At 40.0% G+C, this 13245-nt stretch overlaps 2 protein-coding genes and 1 long non-coding RNA gene across 5 annotated transcripts in view; 2 read left to right on the top strand and 1 right to left on the bottom strand.

Moving 5' to 3' along the window:
- LOC133545393 (zinc finger protein 501-like) overlaps positions 1-13245 on the bottom strand; it is a 399721-nt gene that overhangs the window by 325013 nt on the left and 61463 nt on the right. The window lies entirely within an intron of this gene.
- LOC133545390 (gastrula zinc finger protein XlCGF57.1-like) overlaps positions 1-13245 on the top strand; it is a 179611-nt gene that overhangs the window by 61366 nt on the left and 105000 nt on the right. The window contains exon 3 of one of the 3 annotated variants that reach the window (XM_061890916.1): positions 3841-5358. The exons of the other annotated variants lie outside the window; for them this stretch is intronic. Within the exon in view, the coding sequence (XP_061746900.1) occupies positions 3841-5165 (1325 nt within the window). The 3' untranslated portion in view covers positions 5166-5358. Of the gene's footprint in view, positions 1-3840; positions 5359-13245 lie in introns of those variants that run through there. 3 annotated transcript variants of the gene reach the window in all.
- Positions 11872-12707, top strand: LOC133545518 (uncharacterized). The gene is made up of 3 exons (XR_009804864.1): positions 11872-12230; positions 12319-12384; positions 12533-12707. It is a non-coding gene; the product is annotated as an uncharacterized LOC133545518 (long non-coding RNA).

Consider the following 13245-nt stretch of genomic DNA (forward strand, 5'->3'; position numbering starts at 1 on the left):
GGTGGTGCAGGGAAAACAACCTGGTCCTTAACACCACCAAGACGAAGGAGCTGATCATGGACTTCCGGAAGTAAAAAACGATAAACATCCAACCACTGTACATCAACGGGGACTATGTGGAAAGGGTCTCTAACTTCAGATACTTGGGCATCCAGATCGAGGAAGACCTGTCGAGGGGTGCGAACGCCTCAGTGACCATCAAAAAGGCATAGCAGAGACTTTACTTTCTGAGACTCCTCAAAAAGAACCACCTGTCACCAAAACTGCTTGTGTCCTTCTATTGCTGCTCAATAGAGAGTGTGCTGACATACTGCATGTGTGTGTGGTATGCCAGCTGCACGGTGGCAGAGAGAAATACCCTTCAGAGGGTCATAAAAACTGCCATGAAGATCACTGGCTGCTCTCTCCCCTCCCTAGATAAACTGTACAGTGCAAGGTGCCTCCAAAAGGCCCATCATGAGGGACCCATCTCACCCCGGACATAAACTGTTTGAACTGCTGCCCTCGGGCAGGAGATACAGGACAATAAAATGCCGGACAAACTGATTTAAAAACACTTTTTACCCGAGAACAATAGTGTCGCTGAACACAAGGCATGAAAAAGAACGACTGTGCATGTGAGCTGTGTGTTTGGTATTTTTAAGTATTTTATGTATTTGTATCTATTTAAAAAAATAGAGCTGTTTGGCCACAATATCCAGCAATATGTTTGGAGGAAAAAAAGGTGAGGCCTTTAATCCCAGGAACACCATCCCCACCGTCAAGCATGGCGGTGATAGTATTATGTTCTGGGTCTGTTTTTCTGCCAATGGAACTGGTGCTTTAAATGAGACAATGAAAAGGGAAGATTGCCTCCAAATTCTTCAGGACAACCTAAAATCATTAGCCCGGAGGTTAGGTGTTGGGTGCAGTTGGGTGTTCCAACAGGACAAGGACCCCAAACACACATCAAAAGTCGTTAAGGAATGGCTAAATCAGGCTTGAAATAAGGTTTTAGAATGACCTTCCCAAAGTCCTGACTGAAACGCGTGGACAATGCTGAAGAAACAAGTCCATGTCAGAAAATCAACAAATTTAGCTGACCTGCACCAATTTTATCAAGAGGAGTGGTCAAAAATTCAACCAGAAGCTTCTTGTTGCAGTGACACTTGCCAAGGGACATGTAAGCAAATATTAACATTGCTGTATGTATACTTTTGACCCAGCACATTTGGTCACTTTTTCAGTAGACTCATAATACATTCATAAAAGAGCCAAACTTTATGAATGTTTTTTGTGTCCAACAAGTGTGTGCTTCAATCACTCTTTCACAAAAAACAAGAGTTGTAGAAATTATTCGAAACTCAAGACAGCCATGACATTATTCTCTTTACAAGTGTATGTAAACTTATGATCACGACTGTATATACGTCTGGTACTTGTAACCGCGTGGTTGTCCTTGTTCTGTCTAATTTAACTAACCGTAAAAATAAGTTACTTATGCCAGTCCATTTGTAGAATAAACTTAAATCGATGCTTGTGCATATTCAGAAAAAAACATACCATAAATAAATACATGCGGCAATAAAAATATACTTTAAAATGCCGGACAAACTATAAACTAGGGCCAATTTAGTGTTGCCAATCAACCTATCCCCAGGTGCATGTCTTTGGAGGTGGGAGGAAGCCGGAGTACCTGGCGGGAACCCACGCAGTCACGGGGAGAACATGCAAACTCCACACAGAAAGATCCCGAGCCCAGGACCGAACCCAGGCCCTTCGTATTATGAGGCACACATACCAGTGTTTCCATATACAGTATAGGATTGGCACCTAACAGAACTACACCTAGGATTGGTTATCTATATAATAAAACCATTCTCGGACCCTGAAGTCTACATATAAACTTAAAGGCCTACTGAAATTAGATTTTCTTATTTAAACGGGATAGCACGTACATTCTATGTGTCATACTTGATCATTTCGCCATATTGCCATATTTTTGCTGAAGGGATTTAGTAGAGAACATCCACGATAAAGTTCGCAACTTTTGGTCGCTAATAAAAAAGCCTCGCCTTTACCAGAAGTAGCAGACAATGTGCGCGTGACGTCACCGGTGTGAGGGCTCCTCACTTCCTCACATTGTTTTTAATGGGAGCTTCCAACAGCAAGAGCTATTCGGACCGGGAAAATGACAACTTCCCCATTAATTTGAGCGAGGATGAAAGATATGTGGCAGAGTATATTGATAGCGAAGGACTACAAAAAATAAAAAATTAAAAAATAAAGTTTAGAAAAAAAGGCGATTGCCTTGGGAGCGATTCAGATGTTTTTAGACACATTTACTAGGAGAATTCTGGGAAATCCCTTATCTTTCCATTGTGTTGCTAGTGTTTTAGTGAGTTAAATAGTACCTGATAGTCGGAGGGGTGTGTCCACGGGTGTGTTGACGCCAGTGTCTGAGGGAAGTCACGGCAGCTGCATGGACGGCGCAAGCTCCGCAGATCTCCGGTAAGAGGCGACTTTTTACCACAATTTTCTCACCGAAACCTGCCGGTTTACAAGTGGTCGCGATCCATTTTCACTTGACCGTTCCGATCCATAGTAAATCTTCACCTCTGGGAATTTTAAACAAGGAAACACCGTGTGTTTGTGTGGCTAAAGGCTAAAGCTTTCCACCTCCATCTTTCTACTTTGACTTCTCCATTATTAATTGAACAAATTGCAAAAGATTCAGCAACACAGATGTCCAAAATACTGTGTAATTGCGCAATGAAAAGAGACGACTTTTAGCCGCAAGTGGTGCTGGCTAATATGTCCCCTCCAACTCGAGGCGTCACGCGCACGCGTCATCATACGCGTCATCATACGCGTCATCATTCCGCGACGTTTTCAACAAGAAACTCTGCGGGAAATTTAAAATTGTAATTTAGTAAACTAAACCGGCCGTATTGGCATGTGTTGCAATGTTAATATTTCATCATTGATATATAAACTATCAGACTGCATGATCGGTAGTAGTGGGTTTCAGTAGGCCTTTAATCCATTCCATAATTTAATTCCACATACTGATATGCTAAATGTTCTAAGTGTTGTACGTGCATACAAATGTTTTGAATTAGATCTTCCTCTAAGGTTATATTTCTCCTATTTAGTTGAGAAGAGTTGTTGTACATTCTTTGGTAGCAGGTTATAGTTTGCTTTGTACTTCATTTTCGCTGTTTGCAATTTTACCAAATCGCCAAACTTTAATATTTTTGACTCAATAAATAAAGGGTTTGTATTTTCTCTATAACCAACATAATGTATCAGTCTAATTGAACTTTTTAACACAGTTAACGAATGTAGCACACATTTGTAGTTATTTCCCCATATTTCTGCACAATAACTCCGGTATGGTAACAATAGTGAGCAGTAGAGAATACGAAGTGCTTTTTGGCCCAGGACGTATTTTGCTTTATTCATTATTGAAATGTTTTTGCCACCTTATGTTGCATATTGTGTATATGAGATTTCCAGTTAATTTTATCATCTATTAATATTCCCAGAAATCTGTTTGCTTTTACCCTTTCAATGTCTACTTCGTCCATTCGTGTTTGTGTATGATGCTCTTCTCTACTGTTACCAAATAGCATTATTTTAGTTTGACTGAGATTCAAAGATAGTCTTTTTTTAATAAACCATTTTTTTAATTTGTTCATTTCTTCCGTTATTATTTGTATTATCTTCTGTGTGTTCTCTCCTGAACAGAAAGCAGTTGTGTCGTCTGCAAATTAAACAGGCCGCTTCATATAATAACCTGTTTTTTACTGACTGAATCTGGACATTTCTCAAGCATGTTTGTAATTTTGTGTCCTGCAGATGTTTGTGAAGAACAACTTCTGCCTGAAAAACAGGAGTGTAGCTTCAGGATGGTGAAGGAGGATCCATCAAAAAAAAAGACCAGGTGCCACGGACCCTCTGGCGTCTCCTTTTCCTCTTTGACACAGACCCTCTCCTGTAAAAAGGAAAAGGAATACTTACTGATGCCCCACATTAAAAAGGAAGAGGAGGAACACTGCATCAGTCAGCCTAAAAGGTTGGAGGAGTTCCCAGTGACTGGTGTCCCTGAAGATGATGAGGTCAAAGGTGAAAGTGAAGAGAAGAGAGAGGCGGAGCCTCCAAGCAGCACCTCATCACAACACATGACAACAGAAGCTGATGGAGACCACTGTGGAGGATCACAAGCAGACAAGCTCTTAGCTCCACTATCAGATAGTGAGGACACAACGTCACACTCTCCTGACACTGATGATGAAGACTCTAAAGATGATAAGACATGTCACACTGACAACACTCACTTCACATGTTCTCACTGTGACAAAACCTTTAAATACCATTGTCACCTGAAAGTACACACGAGAATACACACTGGAGAAAAACCTTTTCCCTGTTCAATCTGTGGCAAAAGTTTTGTACAAAGTCCCCATTTGAAAGTACACATGAGAACACACACTGGTGAAAAACCTTTTTCTTGCTCAGTATGTGGTAAAAATTTTGTTTTAAGTAAACATTTGAAAGTACACATGAGAACACACACGGGTGAAAAACATTTTGTCTGTTCAATCTGTGGTAAAGGTTTTACACAAAGTAACACTTTGAAAGAACACATGACAACACACACTGGTGAAAAACCTTTTGTCTGTTCAACCTGTGGTAAAGGTTTTACACGAAGTCAATATTTGAAAGTACACATGAGAACACACACTGGTGAAAAACCTTTTTCCTGTTCAATCTGTGGTAAAGGTTTTACAGAAAGTCGACATTTGAATGTACACAAGAGAACACACACTGGTGAAAAATCACATTCCTGTTCAATCTGCAACAGAAGCTTTGGCGACCGATCAAACCTTGTAGCACACATGAGAACACACACTGGAGAGAAATCACATTCCTGTTTAATCTGCAACAGAAGGTTTTGTGAACGATCAAACCTTGTTAGACACATGAGAACACACACTGGAGAGAAATCACATTCCTGTTCAATCTGCAACAGAAGCTTTTGTGAACGATCAAACCTTGTAGTACACATGAGAAGACACACAGGAGAGAAAGTGTTGAATTGCAGTGTGTGTGGTGAAAGATTATCGTCTAAGTACCAGTGTAAGAAACACAAGTGTGCTGGTGAGAACAGCAGCAGCAAATGAAACTGCATAATTTGAAATAAACTGTCAAGACTTTAATTTTGATGTTTTATATTAATGCTTTTTTCAGTCAAGCACATGCATTAGTATGCAACATTGTGTACTTTTATTAAAAAATGGACAGAACACTTTGAGTAAAAAGGTGAGCTTAAACAGTACGAGACTTCTTTTACATGCAATAAACATTGTCAAGTCATGTTTGTTTGTTTTTGTTCTCCCCTAACTTGAAAAGGGTTTTGACACTTTGACCAGGGGTTTCACTGGGACTTCACTCTTTGTTTTAATCAAATGAGACAGATTTTTGTTTCTATTTTATTTTGGACTTGATTGTCTCTTTTTTTTTTCATGTATATATATATATATATATATATATATATATATATATATATATATATATATATCCATCCATTTTCTACCGCTTATTCCCTTTTGGGTCGCGGGGGGCGCTGGCGCCTATCTCAGCTACAATCGGGCGGAAGGCGGGGTACACCCTGGACAAGTCGCCACCTCATCGCAGGGCCAACACAGATAGACAGACAACATTCACACACTAGGGCCAATTTAGTGTTGCCAATCAACCTATCCCCAGGTGCATGTCTTTGGAAGTGGGAGGAAGCCGGAGTACCCGGAAGGAACCCACGCATTCACGAGGAGGACATGCAAATTCCAGACAGAAAGATCCCGATCCTGGATTTGAACATATTTTATTTCTAATTGTTAATAATCCCATAGATTAGCACCTTAAAGAATATACATATTTACTGGTTCACATCTGAAACATCTTCTGGACCACTTCAGGAAGCATATTATTATTTACTTTATACATCATTTGAACAGTTGTCTTTTATACAATTTTAAAATGTGTGTCTTCTTGAATCATTTGTTGGGTCTCTATAATCTATTTTATTCATTATTGTTATTACTTTGTATTACCTTTATGCAGTATAAAAGTGAGCGAAAATGGCAGATTTTTTTTTGTGAAAGGGTGGTTTTGTTTTTACAAACTTACATTTGTGGATATATCAAATAAATCCAATATTGTGTATTTTAAACAATGTTTTAATGTTTTTTTTTCTTTTTTAACATCCCCAAAACAACATCAATATCAGTCAAAGTTTGGAGTGTCAGGAAAAAGCCAATATTGTACATCATCCCACAGAGATTTACTTTGCATACATTCTTAAAATAAACTGTTTATTTTGTTTCCCTATCACAGAACAAACAAGTGTTGTATCCAATTGCAAAACATCATCCTAAATATTATTTTAAGTGGTCAATTCCGTCTTTTTTTTTTCTTAAATTAACTCTTTTGCCTTAGAAAGAATGGAAACGCTTAAGTTATGAGTATTTTTCTTGTTCCAGGTTGCACTTAATGAAATCTTCAAATAACTAACTATTTTTTTCAGTCAATAAGTGCATCAGTGATGCCTTTTTCAAACCATTGTTGTACAAAGATGGATTTGTTTCTCATTTTAATATAACAACAATTCCATAGTGGAGTATTGTGTGTGATGAAGTTGTGTTTGTAAATTAGTTTCCAGTACAACAACACTTGCTGGTAGGGATGGGTACTGTTCACTTTTCAACCGATTCGGAATAAATTCCACTACCTCAAAATCAATACCAATCCTCAACAGTACGACTTTTTGGTACTTCTGTGTGTGTTAATAATATTGATCGTTTGTGATAAATTTGTATTGCAACATTTAAAAACAAGATTATTATGGATAACTGCGGTCCTTTTGCTACCCTTTGTTATTTTTTTTGTTTTCATATCATCATTTACATGTAGGTTTATTTACATTTGCAAGTCCAGCACGCTAGATGGCTGTAGTGTAAATTCATAGTGTTTTTTGTTGCGCCCAAAAAGTGTTATTACTGTAAATATTGGATTTATTATGCACCAGCTGTTTGATTCTAACATTCATCTTAGCTATAGTTTTAATTAACTCATTTGGTTGGTGTTAACGTCATGAGAAATTGCTAATGCTAATCAGTAGCATGTCAATAGCAAAGCCAATACATATTAGCATCAAACTACCATAACTTTTATAGCGTTTTTTTGAGTCCATTTCTTTGTTGGCATTGACAATTGCAACATTTACCTAAAGGTAGTTTGACTCAGTCTGCTCTCAGTGCTGCTGGAGTGATCACCAAATGCCGAACAGAGATCAAATTAGTTTGAAGTGCAATAATAAACAGACATTCAACATCCAGCCAGGCTGACTGTTTATCCCCGGCACTGAAAACTCATGCCACGTCTGTCAGTCCCTGCTGACAAGGGCTTTACTTTAAGGGACCGTCAATAAAGTACTTGTCATTGGCTCATAAAGAACATTTCAATTGTTAATAGCTGTAGTCATGTGACCTAGAAATTCAAACCTACTTTCATATTGTTTGTTCATCACTGCTGTAGTCGGCTCATGTGTTGAATTGTCCAGTTTTAAAGGATAAGCAGTAGAAAATGGATGAATGGATGTTTAGTGACAGAGTGGAAACTGTCTAACCTCAAGCCCGCCAAGTGCTTCAACCCAAAGCAGTTTTGGGAGAAAAGTTTACTGGTCGGATGAGACTTTGCCTCACCTCCAATCATGAGTGAAAAGGCTGATATTTGTACCCAAGCAGGTTTTCCAACAAGACAACAATATTAAACACTGCTTTCAAAGGATTTCAGGCAGGTTTCTGGAATTATCACAATTTCCGAAGGGTTGAAACCAATAAAAATCAGTTCCCAGTGGCTTATTTTATTTGTCGAAATTTTTTCAAAATTTTACCCATCATGGAATATCTAGAAAAAAGGCTTTAAAGTGCCTGATTTTCGCTATCTGTAAATCCACCCGTCCATTTTCCTGTGACGTCACTGCGGGACGCCAATACAAACAAACATGGCGGATAGAACAGAAAGATATAGCGACATTAGCTCGGATTCAGACTCGGATTTCAGCGGCTTAAGCGATTCAACAGATTACACATGTATTGAAACAGATGGTTGGAGTGTGGAGGCAGATAGCGAAAATGAAATTGAAGAAGAAACTGAAGCTATTGAGCGAATAGCTATTGAAGCTATTCGGCGATCGCCTTCTAACCAACGATTGCATCTTTTGACCACTAGAGCAAATTAAATATGTCAATTGGTAAGTGTTTGTTTGGCATTAAATGTGGGTGGAGGGAAAGGCTGGAAGCAAATATAGCTACAAATGTACATACAGCTACCCTAAATAGCATGTTAGCATCGATTAGCTGGCAGTCTTGCCGTGACCAAATATGTCTGATTAGCACATACAATAAGTCAATAACATCAACAATACTCACCTTTGTGATTTCGTTGACTTTATTGTTGGAAATGCATCTGCTTTGAGTGTCGCAGGATATCCACACATCTCTGTTGTAGCATCGCTATCGTCGGTAAAATGTGCTAAACAAACGAGGGACTTTCGCATCTTTCGACACTGGTGCAACTTGAATCTGTCGACTGGTATGTGTTTGTTTGGCATTAAATGTGGGTGGAGGGAAAGGCTGGATGCAAATACAGCTACAAATGAGGCGTAACGATGCAATATGTACATACAGCTAGCCATGTAAGTCAACTTGAATCTGTCCCTGATCGTGTTGTTACACCCTCCGATAACACATCGACGAGGCATAATGTCTCCAAGGTACGGAAAACAGTCGAAAAAATGGAAAATAACAGAGCTGATTTGACTTGGTGTGTGTAATGTGTTTGAGAAAAAGGCGGATTGCTTCCCGTTGTAACGTCACGGGTGAAAGGTCATCGCACCGACAGCGAACAATTGAAAGGCGTTTAAATCGCCAAATTCACCCTTTTAGAGTTCAGAAATCGGTTAAAAAACATATGGTGTTTTTTCTGCAACTTCAAGGTTTATATTTACGCTTACATAGGTCTGGTGATAAGGTTCCCCTTTAACCCTGCTAAACATTTGTGAACAATAATTTGAACTGGCTCTGTGCCAAGAAAGCAACACATTTCAATCAAATCTACCAGTATTTCCAAGAACGGGGTCAAATATGCAAGCAAAATTTTACCAGAAGCATCTTGCTTCATTTTTATTTATTTTTACGTGTTGTGAAGAAACCCTGAATTGCTCTGTTGTAAAAACATCAGACTTTCATTCTGACTTCCAGGATTCAAGTCCATAACTTTTATGGACATAATTTTGAGGCGCAGTCAAGGCATTGAGGGGATCCGGTTTGGTAGCTGCAGGATTAGGTCTCTGCTTTTTGCAGATGATGTGGTCCTGATGGCTTAATCTGGCAAGGATCTTCAGCTCTCACTGGATCGGTTCGCAGTTGAATGTGAAGCGACTGGGATGAGAATCAGCACCTCCAAGTCAGAGTCCATGGTTCTCGCCCGGAAAAGGGTGGCGTGCCATCTGCGGGTTGGGGGGGAGACCCTGCCCCAAGTGGAGGAGTTCAAGTACCTCGCAGTCTTGTTCACAAGTGATGGAAGAGTGCATCGTGAGATCGACAGGCGGATCGTATTGCGGACGCTGTATCGATCCGTTGTGATGAAGAAGGAGCTGAGCCGGAAGGCAAAGCTCTCAATTTACAGGTCGATCTACGTTCCCATCCTCACCTATGGTCATGAGCTTTGGGTTATGACCGAAAGGACAAGATCACGGGTACAAGCGGCCCAAATGAGTTTCCTCTGCCGGGTGGCGGGGCTCTCCCTTAGAGATAGGGTGAGAAGCTCTGCCATCCGGGGGGAGCTCAAAGTAAAGCCGCTGCTCCTCCACATGGAGAGGAGCCAGATCAGGTGGTTCGAGCATCTGCTCAGGATTTAGGGCACGTACAACCGGTAGGAGGCCACGGGGAAGACCCAGGACACGTTGGGAAGACTATGTCTCCCGACTGGCCTGGGAACGCCTTGGGTTCCCCCGGGAAGAGCTGGACGAAGTGACTGGGGAGAGGGAAGTCTGACCTCGGATAAGCGGAAGAAGATGGATGGATTAAGTAATGAAGTTAAAAATTGTACTGATATGATCCAGTTTAAGAGGTTGTTCAAATTAATAGTGCTTACAAAGTACAAAGAAGAGGAATTATGAGAAAAACTTCAACCTTATTGTTAATAAAATATACTTCATCTCATTATGCTAATAATGACTGAATTAATTAATTACATATTACAAAACTGTTGTATTACTCATTCACGGATGTCATTTTACTATTTTACTACAAAAAAGGTCAGTAAATGAATGTATATATTTGTAAACGCTCTGAAGTGGGAAAGGGGTAGGAATAAATAAGCTTGCTTCTTCCTACTCCTTTTTGGACATCATGTAATGTGAAATGATATGAAATTGTCTGATGTATTATGTTGTAAGTATGTTCATGTAAGAAAGAAACTAAAGAAAGAAATAAAAGAAAGAAAGTATTGATTAATTGAGCTCATAATGCATTTTTACCAAGGGATAAAGTAACAGCACAAAATACACATCAGAGAATTTAAGTCCCTACCTTTAGTCAAAAGTGATTTATGACCCCCCATAAAACAATGATTTATGACCCTCAAGGTCAAAGGTCAATGATTTATGAGGGGTCAAGTTCAAAGGTTAATGATTTATGAGGGGTCAAGGTTAAAGGTCAAAGTCAAAGGTCAAAGTCAAAGGTCAGGTTCAAATGTCAAGGTCAAGTGGGTGTGGCTTACCCGGAAGAGGGTGGAGTTAAGACCTGCGGTGGGAGTGGTTAAACCAGGAAGAGGGTGGAGTTTTGAACAGAAAGAGGGCAGAGTTAAGACCTGCGGTGGGAGTGGTTAAACCAGGAAGAGGGTGGAGTTAAGACCTGACAGGGAACAGAGGAGGGATCAGTTTTTTTAAGAAAGCAATGTCATCTGAGCAGCATGTGACCATATATTTGATAGTTTAAATGTTTACGATCGTTTGAAACATCTTCCAGATTTCGATGTATTGATGGCTGGGAATGTTACGTGTGGAGATGTGGACACGCACGCACTTCACACACACACACACACACACACACACACACACACACACACACACACACACACACACACACACACACACACACGCAGAGGAGGGGTACAAAAGGGCGGTGTAAGGCTTAGTCATTATTTGGAGCTTTATACGTTAGCGTAAAGACTTTGTTCGATTCGGTCATGATTAGTGAAACGCCTGTTTCGATTTATAAAAATAATAAAACTTACATTGACGCTCCGCAAAAAAGTCGAGTGTTTCTAAATCGTATTCAGATGCCGCCGACCGAATCTTTGCGTGAGAAATGGGATTTGGAAGGGGAGGGATCTTTTGGATTTGTATTCAGATACGAAATGGGTGATATCTGCTTATTTCAGCTAAAAGAAAGAAGAGACGGAAGCCCTTTCTCGATATTTTCATCGTTATCTACCGTGGATTGGGAAGTTTTTGGTGGACACGCACACACACGCACACACACGCACACACACACACACACACACACACACACACACACACACGCACACACGCACGCACGCACGCACGCACGCACACACGCACACACGCACACACGCACACACGCACACACGCACACACGCACACACACACACACACACACACACACACACACAGGAGGGGTACAAAGGAGGATTCAGTTTTTATGGGAGGTTGAGAATGTCGTATGAATAGCAACTGGCCACCCATTTGTCAGTTTAAATGTTTACGATCATCTGAAACAACTTCCATACCTCACGAAAACATATTTAAACAGATGGAAAAAACTATCGCAGAACACAGTGTCACGTAGCAACTGGTCTTTACGGTCGTTTGAATCAACAGGTCAGTTTGGGGTACAAAGCAGGGTTCAGTTTTTACTGACTTCCCATCTGACAGTTTAAATGTTTATGATCGTCTGAAACAACAGGTCAGTTTGGGGTACAAAGGAGGATTCAGTTTTTATGGGAGCTTGAGAATGTCGTATGAATAGCAACTGGCCACCCATTTGACAGTTTAAATGTTTACGATCGTCTGAAACAACTTCCATACCTCACGAAAACATATTTAAACAGATGGAGAACTAGAGCAGAACACAGTGTAACCGCGATTTGCAAAATGAAAGGTAATTTCTTTTTTTTTTTTTTTTTTCATTCCTTGTAACACGTCTGTTTAATGTTACTATAATAAGTATTTATTCGAACTAAAAACAGTCGAACATCGAGTTGAAATTCACCCACCACCAAGGGATCTCCTAACAGAGTCTCCAATCCTTTTGTGTAAGTACCGATTTTTTTTTTTTTTACTGTATTCATTTCATTACCTCCGTTTTTACCACATTATTAGACAATGGTTTAACTCCGTTTAAGCATTTAAACGTTAAAAGCATTGCACGTGTACGACGTTGTAATACTTTTTTTTTAACAGCCGATGACGACGAAGTGAAAGACGAAGAACTTTGTTTGATCGATCTTACAAAGTTGGAAGATGATTATCGAGGTGTGTTTAAACCTTCGAATTATTTAATATTGTGTGTATTCATTATTTTGTTTTATAGAGGATTCGCCGGAAGAGACCAACGCGATCGTTTTAACACAATCGCAGTCTGGTGAGTCAAATAATTCTCATTTTACAAGAAAAAAACATGCGGTATACGATACATATATACATATATTTACTTACAGATTTTCCGTTTACATCTCTTGCTCACTGGTCTCCCTTAACGCTGGAGGGTCCGTCAACGGCCATTCCAGGCAGAGGAGAAGGCTTGATTGCGCCAAAGACTCCAGACATCGAATCCTTGCTCCGTGGGGAAATCATCGAAAACGACGGTGAATGTCCAACAGGCACCCGCTGTAAGTTTTTCTCGTTTTCTGTAAGCTTTTTAAGATTCTCAGGAGCTTTAAAGAGCTCCTCTCATTCCAATGTCTTTCGCTCAAATGAATTTCGCGCCTAAGGGGAATGGGCGGGGACTGATTCCGGAGGTGGGCGGTTGTTTCCGGCTATGCTTGCATGAGTGGAGATGACAGCGCCACATGTGGTTAAAGCCGGTATATATTAATTTTTTTTTTTTTTTTTTTTTTTTTTTTTTTCCACAGGCAACAAACGCAGGAGGAAGCGTAGATGCGCCCGCCAGCTCG

Source organism: Nerophis ophidion, linkage group LG28 (genome assembly GCF_033978795.1).
Source record: "Nerophis ophidion isolate RoL-2023_Sa linkage group LG28, RoL_Noph_v1.0, whole genome shotgun sequence".
In the NCBI taxonomy this organism is placed as follows: Eukaryota; Metazoa; Chordata; class Actinopteri; order Syngnathiformes; family Syngnathidae; genus Nerophis; species Nerophis ophidion.